This window comes from Oncorhynchus keta, chromosome 14 (assembly GCF_023373465.1).
Source record: "Oncorhynchus keta strain PuntledgeMale-10-30-2019 chromosome 14, Oket_V2, whole genome shotgun sequence".
Classification (NCBI taxonomy): Eukaryota; Metazoa; Chordata; class Actinopteri; order Salmoniformes; family Salmonidae; genus Oncorhynchus; species Oncorhynchus keta.
In genome coordinates, this window is record NC_068434.1 from 34683419 (window position 1) to 34698560 (window position 15142).

At 41.8% G+C, this 15142-nt stretch overlaps 1 protein-coding gene and 1 long non-coding RNA gene across 2 annotated transcripts in view; one reads left to right on the top strand and one right to left on the bottom strand.

Moving 5' to 3' along the window:
• The window catches only part of LOC118393288 (two pore channel protein 1-like), a 27662-nt gene extending 22855 nt beyond the window's left edge, over window positions 1–4807 (bottom strand). The window contains exon 1 of the mRNA XM_035785836.2: window positions 4104–4807. Within this exon, the coding sequence (XP_035641729.1) occupies window positions 4104–4197 (94 nt within the window). The 5' untranslated portion in view covers window positions 4198–4807. The remainder of the gene's footprint in view (window positions 1–4103) is intronic.
• The window catches only part of LOC118393289 (uncharacterized), an 8415-nt gene extending 402 nt beyond the window's left edge, over window positions 1–8013 (top strand). Inside the window, exons 2-3 of the long non-coding RNA XR_004827533.2 lie at window positions 4138–4227; window positions 7897–8013. This is a non-coding gene — a long non-coding RNA (uncharacterized LOC118393289). The remainder of the gene's footprint in view (window positions 1–4137; window positions 4228–7896) is intronic.
• Window positions 8014–15142: the final 7129 nt, after the last annotated feature.

Below are 15142 nucleotides of genomic sequence, written 5' to 3' on the forward strand. Positions count from 1 at the left end.
TATGAATGAATCCTTTCATTCATGTTTGCCCATGGTAATAGTGGTCAGAAAGAGATTTTGCTCAAAGTACACCCATTTTGCATACCCCACCCTACCATGAGACATCCATGTCTTCATCACTGAAAAAGATAAACGTTTGAGTTTGAATTCATTCGAAAGCTTACAAACAGGGTTGTCAAACAATTTGATTTGATTTCTTCAAAATGTTTTTATTTTATAGTCATTTTAATGCCAATTACTTAAAAACACGTGAACTCAGATTGTTCTTATTATCACATGTTAGATCATCTGAGGTGTTTTTGTTGTGCCCTTATCGGTTGAGACACAGCATATTCTTAAATACAAGGGTGGGTGTCAATTTAATCATAGAAACAGAATTCATAAAATGGACCTATCCCATTTGAGTAATTTTGCAGACGCTCTTATCCACAGCAACTTACAGGAACAATTAGGGTTAAGTGCCTTGCTCAAGGGCAAACAGATTTTTCACAGTCGGCTTGGGGATTCAAACCAGCGACCTTTCCGTTACTGGCCCAATGCTCTTAACTGCTGGGCTACCTGCCATCCCTTCAGACCACTGCAATTTAGCTGGTACACCATTGAAAATTAATTGAAATTTTAATTTCCATTTACTACTAGAAAGATGGCCGATCGGTCAACCCACCGTCGAATGGCAAATTGAATGGGAATGCCTATTCTATTACCTATACAGTGCATTCGGAAATTATTCAGACCTCTTGACTTTTTCCACATTTTGTTGGATCGGTCAGGTTGGATGGGGAGCGTCGCTGCACAGGGTTCAAGTCCGGGCTCTGGCTGGGCTACTCGGGGACATTCAGAGACTTGTCCCAAAGCAACTCCTGCATTGTCTTGGCTGTGTGCTTAGGGTCATTGTACTGTTGGAAGGTGAACCTTCACCCCAGTCTGAGGTCCTGAGTGCTCTCGAGTAGGTTTTCATCAAGGATCTCTCTGTACTCTGGTCCGTTCATCTTTGCCTCAACCCTGACTAGTTTCCCAGTCCCTGCCGCTGAAAAACAGCCCCACAGCATGATGCTGCCACCACGCTTCACCGTAGGGATGGATGGTGCCAGGTTTCCTACAGATGTGACGCTTGGCATTCAGGCCAAATAGTTCAATCTTCGTTTCATCAGACCAGAAAATATTGTTTGTCATGATCTGAGAGTCCTTTAGGTGCCTTTTGGCAAACTCCAAGTGGTCTGTCATGTGCCTTTTACTGAGGAGTGGCTTCCGTCTGGCCACTCTACCATAAAGGCCTGATTGGGGGAGTGTTGCAAAGATGGTTGTCCTTCTGGAAGGTTCTCCCATCTTGGCGGTTCCAAACTACTACCATTTAAAAATGATGGATGCCACTGTGTTCTTGGGGACTTTCAATGCTTCAGAAACGTTTTGGTACCCTTCCCCAGATCTATGCCTTGCCACAACCCTGTCGCGGCCCTCTACGGACAATTCCTTCTCTGACATGCACTGACAACTGTGGGACCTTATACAGAAAGTTGTGTGCCTTTCCAAATCATGTCCAATCAATTGAATTTACCACAGGTGGACACCAATGAAGTTGTAGAAACATATCAAGGATAATCAATGGAAACAGGATGCACTTGAGCTCAATTTCAAGTCTCATGGCAAAGGATATGAATACTTAGGTAAATAAGGTTTCTGTTTTTTATTTTTAATACATTTGCAAACATTTCTAAAAACCTGTTTTCGCTTTGTCATTATGGGGTACTGTGTGTAGATTGATGAGGACATTATTATAATCTTTTAAAATCTATTTTAGAATAATGCAATAACGTAACTTAATTTGGAAAAGGGGAAGGGGTCTGAATACTTTCCGAATGCACTGTATTTCTATAATAAAAATAAATTACATTTCAATAGTGCTTTTCATAATCTCAAAGCGATTCAAAAGCAAAAAACAAACAAACATCATCATGAGTAGCCTAGCTACTGTATAGCAGCGGCAGGTAGCCTAGTGGTTAGAGAATTGGACTAGTGTAAGGTTAGGTCAACCAATAATTGATGCCAAGTTGTTGAGTGCATCCAACCTCCAAAGATGGAGGGACAGTTCATGGCTTGATCAGAGGAAGGTGCTCAGGGAGATTGTTGATGAAGATGGAGTCTGGTGTTGATCTTGTAGAGGGCTACTCTGGGAACCAGCCTGAGTTCTGTAGCTACTGAACTTCTCTTCCTTCACAATGCATGGCACCCACTTGGGTGATGACTCAGCAGCTAAGGGAGGCAGGAAGCTCACCACACACAGTTCAGAGTACAAGCCAGTCATCCTCACTACAACCCCTTTGCTTCAGAACTGCATCTCCCATTCCTCTCAAACTTCAATTGATGTTTTCAAAAGATCAGGAACCAGCAACCAAGTGAAAAAAAAAAAAGCTGATACTGTCTCCAGATGCATCATTTGGAAAAAAATTAAATAAGCCAAGCCAAAAAGAGTTGAAATGCCAGTCAAAAACAAAACAGCCGATAAAAAAAACACTTACAAATAATTAAATATGTTCATATTTACAGGAGCTCTCTGCTTAGGCTGCTACTAGGGCGCCATGGCAACTGTAGTACTTGTGAACTCAGAACACATATGATTTCAATAGGTTTCCGATGGAAGATTCACCATTCAATTTAAAACAATGGATATTCCCAACATTCTCTGATGCATGGACCTCTAACCATCTTTATGGTACCATTTGAACATTAAAACTTTAGTACATTAATCAGCAAAAACAAGACACCCACCCTGTATTCAATGGCATGCCGTGTCTCACCGATTGTTGGCACAACACAAACAGCTTTGATTATGTAAAATAGGATCTATACTCGAACATATATGAACACGAAAAAAATCAAGAGTTTACCCATTTCGATAAAAGGTAAAAATTTAAAAAACTTTTTTCTAGAAATTATATTATTAGTTTGACAACCTTGTTTGTAAGATTTCAAATTACATCAAACTCAACCATTTATCTTATTCCGTGATAAAAACATCCCTGCCTGGTATGGCAACTGCTCGACCTCCAACCACAAGTCACTGCAGAGGGTAGTGTAAACGGCCCAGTACATCACTGGGGCCAAGCTTCCTGCCATCCAGGACCTCTATACGAGGCAGTGTCAGAGGAAGGCCCTAAAAGTTGTCAAAGACTCCAGCCACCCTAATCATAGACTGTTCTCGGCAAGCTGTACCAGAGCGCCAAGTCTAGGTCCAAGAGGCTTCTAAACAGCTTCTACTAGCCATAAGACTCCTGAACATCTAATCAAATGGCTCCCCAGACTATTTGCATTGCCCCTCTCCCCTCTTTTACACAGCTGCTACTCTTGTTTCCATCATCTATGCATAGTCACTATAACAACTCTACCTACATGACTCTGTACTGATACCCCCTGTATATAGTGTCGCTATTGTTATTTTACTGCTGTTCTTTATTTACTTGTTACTTTAATTTCTTGTCCGTTTTTTTGTTATCTGCATTGTTGGTTAGGGGCTCGTAAATAAGCATTTCACTGTAAGGTCTACTACACCTGTTGTATTCGGCGCATGTGACTAATACAAATTTGATTTGATCATCAACCAACAACCCCCCAAACAGGACAGGTCACCAAAACAATAAGGCTCTGAACAGTTTATAGTTGTTCCGTATAATCCGATTTATAAAAAATATTTAACTAGGCAAATCAGTTAAGAACAAATTCTTATTTACAATGACGGCCTATGAACAGTGGGTTAACTTCGCAGAACGACAGATATATATATATATACCTTGTCAGCTCGGGGATTCGCTCTAACCACTAGTCTACCTGCTGCCCAATCTATGCTGAACATTATAAATAATAGAATATAATTAGTAGACTGAAGCTAAACGCCTAGCAAGTAAGCTAATGATCATTATTATGAGACAAGAAAAGTTCAAACAGATTACAAAAGACAAGTCCTAAAAATGACGATAGCCATTATGAATATGCTGTGCTAAATGCAATTAGATTTGTCACGGGTTGCAGCCACCTTTGACTTTGATATAACGTTTGCTAGCTGGGTCAGCGAGCAACGCAGTAAAATGTGGATGTCAACAAAAACTTACTCTCGTCTCCCCTCTCTGTCTCCTCGCTCAACAGACCGCTGGTAGCATCATCCCAGGTCAGGATGAGGGGCACGTCGTCATCGGTACCCTCCATTCTCCCGGACTGGCAAGATGAAATCCACAGGTAAAAGCAACGTAGTACCCCCCCAAACTAGCTAGCTAGCGTTTTTAGCTGATAATTCCTGCTAGCTAGACTAGACCTTAGCTACTGGCTAATGCTATGGTCAAAACATAAACGACATAGCTAGCTAGCATAACGACGCATCGTGCTAGCTAGATGACATTAGCTACCTCTTGCTACCTGGATAACTAGCTAACTTTCCACGTGACTCCACTAAACTAAGAGTGCTCGAAAAGCACCCGATAAACGAGCTTATCTTCATTAACAGTCGTCTATTAGTCAAATGGCTAGATACTGCTGCTTGATTTATCCCGAGTTGACATCTGTCATTGACCAGTAAACTATGCTATTCTAACTCATCGATGTCCAGTCCATCAGCATTAACTGCCTACAAAAATATTTGCTAGCGGAAAGACTGAGAATAGTTTTGTAAACCATAACTCATAAGCATTTTGTTGGTACCACCATCAACTAAGGTTTGTATCCAAAGTCGAAATAAATATGAGATATTTTCAAATAACGGTATCTCCATCCAAATAGAGCCCCACAGCGAAGGTGTCATAATACCCATAAAACCTAGCGGTCATACAGGGAAATGGTTCCAATCGTTTTTCACCCATTCATTTTTTTCCATAGGGAATTTTAGATTCCTTAAAATAAGGGCTTTGTTTCGTGAAGGCTTACCCTGGCGGGACGTTTTGATTACCTTTATAAATCTCTCTCGAACAAGGTGACTTTTATCAATATATTTAGCTCTCCTATTCGAAAATACTAATTAGCATCAAAGTAGACATCATGTAAGACTACAAATCCCTGCAAGCTCCTGCATGTCATCTATAGTTACACCTTTGCTAACAGGTATTGTGTCAATATAAAACTTGCACAAGTCAGTTAAAAGAATTTTCAATTTAAATACATTTACCAAATGTATTCATTACTAAATTTAGCTAACATTAGATAGTTAATCCAGAGATTCTTACATTTGCCTCGATTCAACAGTCTCGTCCAGATCATAATGGCATTTATAGTTCTTTATGATAGCTACATTAGCAGCTAATCAGCGTTTCATTTTTTGGGGGGTAAATACAGACAATTATATTGATAAAATTCTCCATCTCCTTAAGAGATTTACACAGTTATCAAAACATCATGCCAGGGTAAACCTACATGAAACAGCCCTTATTTGAAGTATTTCTAAAATCCTCTATGGGAAAATGTAATGGTGGAAAAATGATTGGAACCATTTCTGTGTTTAACCTCTATGTTTTATGGGTATTATGACTCATACTGTGGCACTCAATAGCTTGCACAGTAGGCTGTACGATTCACTTTACTACAACGCCACTGACGACCAGCAGTCCTTGTTTTTCAAAATGAGAGTTGTGGCTTGAAATTCTAAAGTTTATCCATCAAATTGGCTGCCATAAGCCTGACTTTAATAATAATGTTTTTTTGTTGTTACCCTAATTGAATATATACAGTGGGGCAAAAAAGTATTTAGTCAGCCACCAATTGTGCAAGTTCTCCCACTTAAAAAGATGAGAGGCCTGTAATTTTCATCATAGGTACACTTCAACTATGACAGACAAAATGAGAAACAAAATCCAGATAATCACATTGTTGGATTTTTAATGAATTTATTTGCAAATTATGGTGGAAAATAAATCAAATCAAATCAAAATCAAATTTATTTATATAGCCCTTTGTACATCAGCTGATATCTCAAAGTGCTGTACAGAAACCCAGCCTAAAACCCCAAACAGCAAACAATGCAGGTGTAAAAGCACGGTGGCTAGGAAAAACTCCCTAGAAAGGCCAAAACCTAGGAAGAAACCTAGAGAGGAACCGGGCTATGTGGGGTGGCCAGTCCTCTTCTGGCTGTGCCGGGTAGAGATTATAACAGAACATGACCAAGATGTTCAAATGTTCATAAATGACCAGCATGGTCGAATAATAATAAGGCAGAACAGTTGAAACTGGAGCAGCAGCACAGTCAGGTGGACTGGGGACAGCAAGGAGCCATCATGTCAGGTAGTCCTGGGGCACGGTCCTAGGGCTCAGGTCCTCCGAGAGAGAGAAAGAAAGAGAAAATTAGAGAGAGCATATGTGGGGTGGCCAGTCCTCTTCTGGCTGTGCCGGGTGGAGATTATAACAGAACGTGGCCAAGATGTTCAAATGTTCATAAATGACCAGCATGGTTGAATAATAGTAAGGCAGAACAGTTGAAACTGGAGCAGCAGCATGGCCAGGTGGACTGGGGACAGCAAGGAGTCATCATGTCAGGTAGTCCTGGGACATGGTCCTAGGGCCCAGGCCAGTTGAAACTGGAGCAGCAGCATGGCCAGGTGGACTGGGGACAGCAAGGAGTCATCATGTCAGGTAGTCCTGGGGCATGGTCCTAGGGCTCAGGTCCTCCGAGAGAGAGAAAGAAAGAGAGACGGAGAGAATTAGAGAACGCACACTTAGATTCACACAGGACACCGAATAGGACAGGAGAAGTACTCCAGATATAACAAACTGACCCTAGCCCCCCGACACATAAACTACTGCAGCATAAATACTGGAGGCTGAGACAGGAGGGGTCAGGAGACACTGTGGCCCCATCCGAGGACACCCCCGGACAGGGCCAAACAGGAAGGATATAACCCCACCCACTTTGCCAAAGCATAGCCCCCACACCACTAGAGGGATATCTTCAACCACTAAGTATTTGGTCACCTACAAACAAGCAAGATTTCTGGCTCTCATAGACCTGTAACTTCTTCTTTAAGAGGCTCCTCTGTCCTCTACTCGTTACCTGTATTAATGGCACCTGTTTGAACTTGTTAACAGTATGAAAGACACCTGTCCACAACCTCAAACAGTCACACTCCAACTCCACTATGGCCAAGACCAAATAGCTGTCAAAGGACACCAGAAACAAAATTGTAGACCTGTACCAGGCTGGGAAGACTGAATCTGCAATAGGTAAGCAGCTTGGTTTGAAGAAATCAACTGTGGGAGCACCAAGGTACGTTCATCTCTCGGAGACAGAACGCGTTTCCTTCCTGAGCGGTATGACGGCTGCTTGGTCCCATGGTGTTTATACTTGCGTACTATTGTTTGTACAGATGAACATGGTACCTTCAGTCTTTTGTAAATTACTCCCAAGGATGAACCAGACTTGTGGAGGTCTACAATTTGTTTTCTGAGGTCTTGGCTGATTTATTTTGATTTTCCCATGATGTCAAGCAAAGAGGCACTGAGTTTGAAGGTAGGCTTTGAAATACATCCACAGGTACACCTCCAATTGACTCAAATGATGTCAAATAGCCTATCAGAAGCTTCTAAAGCCATGACATCATTTTCTGGAATTTTCCAAGCTGTTTAAAGGCACAGTCATCTTTGTGTATGTAAACATCTGGCCCACTGGAATTGTGATACAGTGAATTATAAGTGAAATAATCTGTTTGTAAACAGTTGTTGGAAAAATTACTTGTGTCTTGAACAAAGTAGATGTCCTAACCGACTTGCCAAAACGATAGTTTGTTAACAAGAAATTTGTGGAGTGGTTGAAAAACGAGTTTTAATGATTCCAACCTAAGTGTAATTAAACTTCCGACTTCAACTGTATATATACATTTAATGTTGATAATGTGAACCTGTTTTTATTTTTTTTACCTCCTGTTTCAGGAAGTGATGTCACTGAGTACTCCCCATTTATAGAACCTTTCACCCCCACCTGGGGTATGGATGCCTGATGAAGACCTAAGGGTTGAAATCTTATAATAAAATCACCTGGGAGCATGAGCAGCAGTGTGCAGCATTTTCCTTTTTATTTGTCATGTAATACAACTATCTAATGAGCCTAAATAACATGATCATGACCATTATTTAACCCCCCCCACACACACACACCTCTTAGTAACTGTGTTGTAAAACCTTGTCCCTTCAGTAAGTATTCATACCATTTGACTTATTCCAAATGTTGTAGTTTTACAGCCTGAATCCAAAAAGGATTCATGAGGGGCTGGCATTGAGGCTGCTGGAGTGCAGGGGGTATTGTTAGAGAAACTGATGACCAGCCCGGCTGAGGAATGTGAAAGAACATGCTACATGCAGGTGTCGCCTCGCCATGACACCAACATGGATGTAACGTTCGTTGTTGGGAGAAAGAGAGGAGGACCAAGGTGCAGCGTGGTAAGTATTCATTATGCCTTTTAATGAAAATGATTACTCGAACAAAACAACAAAAATGATAAACGAGAATGACATGAAACGAAACAGTCCTGTCTGGTGACATACTCGAAGACAGAAAATAATCACCCACGAAACACAATAGAAAACAGGCTACCTAAATATGGTTCTCATTCAGGGACAACGATTGACAGCTGCTTCTGATTGAGAACCAGACCAGGCCAAACACAGAAATAGCAAATCATAGAAAAACTAATATAGACAACTCACCCAGCTCACGCCCTGACCATACTGAAACAAAGACATTACAAAAGAACTAAGGTCAGAACGTGACAATGGAGCTGGTTGCAACACTGGAGATGGAGGTCGCTGCCGCCATCGAAGACAAGATGCAAAGGTGCCGATATATACAGTTATCATTATACTACTGTTGTTATTACACCCGAGTTTAGTCCTTGAAATATTTAACCCATTCTCCAACCGCTGAAACACACTTTTCAAAGTGGCGAGATGACCAGACCAAGTAGACGAATGAATCACCACATCGTCAAGGTAAGCAGTACAATTTGGCACATCCACGAACACAATGTTAACTCGACGCTGAAAAGTAGCAGGTGCATTACACATTCCTAAGGGCATCACAGTGTATTGTACAAAGTGTATCACAGTGTATTGTACATAACAAAAGCCAAGATGTCTGAAGCTCGAGAGGTCAGAGGCACCTGCCAATAACCTTTTATCAAATCTAACTTACTAACTTAAGCAGCAGAGCCAATTCTATCAATGCAGTCATCTAAGCGAGGTAGAGGAAAGGAAACGGCATTTACGAGACGATAGTCTGTACATAAGCGGGACCATCAGGCTTAGGAACAAGAATACACAGAGTACTCTAGGAGCTGTTACTGGGTTTTGCCATGTCATTCTGTAATAAATAAGCTACCTCACTTTTCATGACCTCTTTCTTTGCATTATCCCGGTACGGATGCTGACATATAGGAGCAGCGTTCCCCACATCCACGTCATGTTCCAAGATGGACGTGCGACTTGGAACGTCCTGAAACACATTGAGAAAACTATCAATAGGATAAGGTCATTAGTTTGATCGTTGTCCAAATGTTCCATTTGAGAAGATAACTTGTTCAGCATCTCTGAATTACATAAGCGTTCATACTGCTGTAACATATGGCGTAACTCCAAACCGTCCTCCTTATCCTCCTCTAGGTCCCAGCCAGGCTTTAGCACCACCGCAGCCACACTGGAGATGGCGGGCTGGCCCGGCTTACCTGAGCAACTGTTGGGAGAATCACGCACATAATATGCTTTTAGCATATTGACACACACGGGAAGAACGCCTCCGATCTGGGGTCTTTATCACATAATTGGTGTCACTGAGTTTCTTTTCCACAAGATATGGCCCAGAAAAACGTGCCGACAGAGATGAGCCAGGGATTGGCAACAAAACTAAAACTTGATCCCCTGGTGCAAAAGAACAGCCAACAGCCTTTTTGTCATAATGAAACTTCATGCGTTTTTGAGACGAGGAGAGAGACTTTTGGGCTAACACACATGCGGCGTGCAGTCTCTCCCGCATCTTACTGCCATAATCCAACACATTTTTAGGGACGCTACTGGGTGTAGGAGATAAGATATGCTCCTTCAAAACTTTTAGCGGACCCTGTGGGGTGTGTCCAAACACAAGGTCAGCAGGGCTGAACCCTAAGGACTCTTGTATTGTTTCCCTATTAGAAAATAGGACAAAGGGCACCCCCTCATCCCAATCGGTACTGGTATCCATGCAATACTTGCGTAGCATCGCCTTCAGCGTCTGATACCAGCGTTCGAGAGCCCCTTGACTCTCTGGATGATACGGACTGGAGACCTGATGGGAAACGCAGTGTCTTTATCACATTTGAGAACAGTTGACATAAAGTTGGATCCCTGATTAGTTTGGATTACTTTAGGGAGTCCAAACGTAGAGAAGAACTTCACTAGTGCCTTCACCACAGTCTTAGCCGTTATAGTACGGAGAGGAATAGCCTCTGGGTATCGAGTAGCACTGCACATTATTGTTAGTAAGAACTGGTTACCTGACCTGGTTTTCGGCAACAGACCTACCCAATCGATTATCACTCTTTCAAACAGTTCCCCCACCACAGGAATCAGGCAGAAGAACTGTTTGATTCACTTTCTCAGTGAGTTGACATACATTACATGTTTTACAGAATTGGACCACGTCCGACTTCAGACCTGGCCAGAAAAAAAATGTTGAAGGACTCGGTTATAAGTCTTTGTGATCCCCAAATGTCCGGACCACGCCTGGTCATGGGCGAGTGACAGCACCTGCTGTCGGAACGGTGTAGAAACAACCACTTGACACACTTCACCAGTCACTAACGGTGTCATGAGATGCCCATTTACGCATCAAAACTCCTGCTTCCATAAAGTAGGCGGTTTCTCTAGTTTTAGCTTCCTCAATGGAAATTACCGAAGCATAACACTTGCGAAGACTGGTGTCTCCTTTTTTGACATTCAATCACCTTCTCGGGGGTGACAGACAAAAGAATGTCATGTAATGGGGTCGCGATTTCACTTTCCCCTGCCTTAGTTTTTACAGGGGTAAAAAACTGTCAGCCTTGCAGAAGGAATACTCGGTGCATTGTGTTCTACCTCAACATTCTCAAAAATGGAACTAGACAAATCCACCACATCTCCTAGCTTGCGAGATTGTGCCCTCGTTAACATGCAAGCAGGAAAAACATGGGGAAATGCTTGAACCAATTTCTCATCTGTAGTTTTGATTTCTGGGTTGTCTACTACCTCTAACACAGGAGTGATGTTACCACCAGCGATATCATTCCCTAGTAGCAATGTGACTCCTTTTACTGGCAGTGTAGACACTACACTAACATGGAAACGTCCTGATACCAAGTCTGACACGAAGTGGACCCAGTGTAATGGTACAGGTACTGTTTTGTCTCTATCCCCTGTACTGTAATATGACATGCGAGCCACAATACGTTTCAGGAGACTAGGGTAAAGCATCAGTTACGATTATTGACTGTGCCGCCCCGGTGTCTCGTAATATTTGAATTGGCTTTTGATCCTCTTGTTCTCCAGTTAAGGAAACACAACCAGCAGAGATAAACAGAGCATAGACAGGATCCGGTTTCTCAAATGCTGAATCAATAACTCGGTCCAAAGGGAGCCAAAGACTTGACTAAACCCACACTTTTCATTTTAGGGGACGTGACAGGGACTGTTTCTGGGCCAATGTCGCCACTTTCTGTTCATTTAAATGAATTACAATTCTATCAGGGAGGTTGCTTTTAAAATCCTCCAACAGCATCAACTCCCGAATATCAGCAAAGGTGTTACCTACAGTCCCATACCTCTTTCACTCCACGGGGAGTTGAGTTGTAGCAGGGTGTTGCGTTCCCTCTTCCTAGAGGCGTACATAACATATATGGTCTGATATACCACAGCTTTCAGCCATTCAGCATTCAGGGCTCGAACCAGGTTTATAATTGTAAATAAATCCCTTTTCCGCATGTGCATAACTATAGATAAATCCGACAGGAGAGTTTGACTGAAGTTGGACAGAGGATCTCGAAATCTCTGAGCAAGAAACAATTAGATGGACATAAAACAACAAATGTTATCCTATTTTCTAGCAATTGTGCTGTTACGTGCCAGATGTTAAGACTACAAACCGTTATAAATGGCCCATTTGCGAGATTAACTTGTCATTTCAATAGGCATAGGCTACAGGGTTTATGATTAGAATTACATTTTGCCATAGTTTCTTAGATAAAGATAGGTAGCTTATAGACCCTGGTAGGCCTACATCTTATTTCAGATTGTCTACAGTAGCCTAGACAAGATGTAGGCAAGGTTTAGCAGTTTGCTTAGTTAAAATGAACATGCTAATTTATTCAACATGAATAGCAAGGCAATTTTGCAATAAGAAGTGCTTGTTTTCCCAATAGCCCGCTGGAATGAACCACAGAGGATGGGGTCATAATTTCAATCACTAAATTTAAATATTAATAATATGTATAACAACTGAATATGCTTGTCAACAACAGCCAGTGTTTATTTTATTGCATTTGTTTTCCCAGTAGCCTAATCTGACTACTGTTACGGCCAATCTAATGCGTTCACAATAACACAAGGTTACAACAACAATAAACTGAAGTTATATGCTATTTATTAAATTGGTTTGCCTGTCTCCACTGATATCATAATTTCAACATATTTATTGTATCAAATGTTGGCCTACAATAGCATATACATTAATAGGCTAATTGATGGCCAACAGAGGCAAATGTTAAATTTTCCACACTTAGCCTAATGTCAGTTTCATTGAGGACTTTCCCCCATAAAAAGAACCAGACGAGGGAGTTCCATAATGTCCATTTCAAATTTCCACTTGGGCAGCCCCCGAGACCCAAGAATTGAGCATGCGTAAAGCACTTTATACATTTTACTCTTTGAGAGTGATAGTTAGCAAACCAGGCTAAAGACCCCTCAGAGACTCCTTAGATGGCCCACAAGAATGGAATTATCTACCATATCAAAAGCTTTGGCCAAGTCAAAAGAAATAGCAGCACAATATTGCTTAGAATCAAGAGCAATGGTGACATCATTTAGGACCTTTAAGGTTGCAGTGACACATCCATAACCTGAGCGGAAACCAGATTGCATACCAGAGAGAATACTATAGACATCAAGAAAGCAAGTCAGTTGATTATTGACACGTTTTTCAGAACACTTTTGATAAACAGGGCAAAATAGAAATTGGTCTATAACAGTTAGGATAAGCTTGATCTCCCCTTTAAATAAAAGATGCACCGTTGCTGCCTTCCAAGCAATGGGAACCTCCCCAGAGAGGAGAGACAGGTTAAAAAGGTCAGAGATAGGGTTTGCGGTGATAGGGGTAGCAACCTTAAAGAAGAAAGGGTCTTCTCTAAAGCATCTGACTGAGCTGTTTTTTGGGGGTCAAGTTTAAGGAGCTTCTTTAGTACCTCGGACTCAGTGACAGCTTGCAGGGAGAAACTTTGTAGAGGGGCAGGGGAAAAAGAGGAAGAAGGATTGGGGCTAGTCACGTTAGAAGGGTAATGCGCTCTACTGCGCCCCAAGTTGTTTTCCAGTGCTTTGTCTCCATTATTTCTTGATGTGCATCACTTCTAGAGTACGAATATGTTTTTATGGAAAATGGTTTGGAAATAAGTGTCTCCATAATGGCAATCTAAATAGCCTACCTACAGCTTGTAAAAAGTTGTCACAACGGGTGCACGTGCTGTTCGCTCCACTGTTCTCTCTCCTCACACTCACGTGACTCAGCCAATAACTGTAGCGCTCTCTCAACACACACACACCTCCAGCCCTCCCCACCACTCACTCGCTGAGCAACAGTCAGGCAGTGAAATACATATTTAAGAGAAATGCCATTGCGGCCGCGGAACAACTTAGAAATAGCCCCAAAACCCGCGGCCAATACATTTTCACCCACGACATCGTTTTCAAGTAGCCCAATTTGGCAGGAAAATCGTGAACATGGCACCACTGCCGACAAGCAGGGCGGATAAGATGCCAAGACCTCAGAGCGGGCACGCATGCAGCAGGAAGCCAATAAGCTGAGTTCAGTTTAACAACCTGGGCCCGGTTTCCTGATAGCGATGGAACTTACATACTGACCACACCAATTGCGATACATGCGTGATAGTTGCAAAATAAATGTACACATACATGTTATTCAATCATTTCATCCAAACTGCTCAACAAGTGTCTGCATAGCCAGGCACTAAAATAGTGCTTGGTTCTATTTTTGACACTTGATGCGCTGCAAGTCCTGTCTCTCCCATCTCCTCCTTGGCTTTTAGGAGCATATACCCACGTGGGTGATTGAAAGATAAACTGAGGTCCACACTCTAGGCCAGTTGGTGGTGGTAATGCACCTTAAAGTTGGTTGCGAACCGCCATATAAAGTCCACAGAAGAAGATGATGAAGAAGAAGACTGAAGGAGAAGAGAATACTAGAAACTGACTAGGTTTCCCTTTTTATCTGTGGTTTAATTGTCAGAGTAGAGAACACACGATTTTGTGTGACAAAAAATGGGTCAAAATTCTTAAAAGATCAAGAAAAAAAGACCTTGTGCATTTCAGGTAAAATAGCAACCGAATGTTTATATTAGCTAGCAACAGCAAGCTAGCTAGCTAAATGGCCATGTATTTTTCATTTTCCCCCAAATTAATATATTTGGTTCAGATTTCATTTTGATATTTCAACCTGCGTGTCCTGATCAACTTTCTCCATTCAAATCTTTCTTTAACATACAAATTATTTCCAAATACTGATGATGGGATCAGCTCCTAGAGAGACATTATCATATATTGAGGCGGCTTATTCAAATGCTTGCCCAAATAAAAATGCATGTTAGGCTACACATCATGAAATATTGTAATGTGTGTACACATTTGAACGTCTGTCAGCACATAATGTTATAACAAATGAGTTGCTGTACGTGATGATGCTGGGGCATGTTGAGAGTTAGTGAGTTTTGAGAGGCACCTGTGTGCGTCGGGTTAGTTCTGGGGTGCACTGTGTTCATCCAAATAAACAAAAACTTGATTATTTCATTGGAAATCATCATCCTAGACTGTTTACGCTAGTTAACTAACTATGTGTGAGTTTTGATGGCCTTACAGGCTGGTTACAAATTGGTGGCATGTCAACTACTGT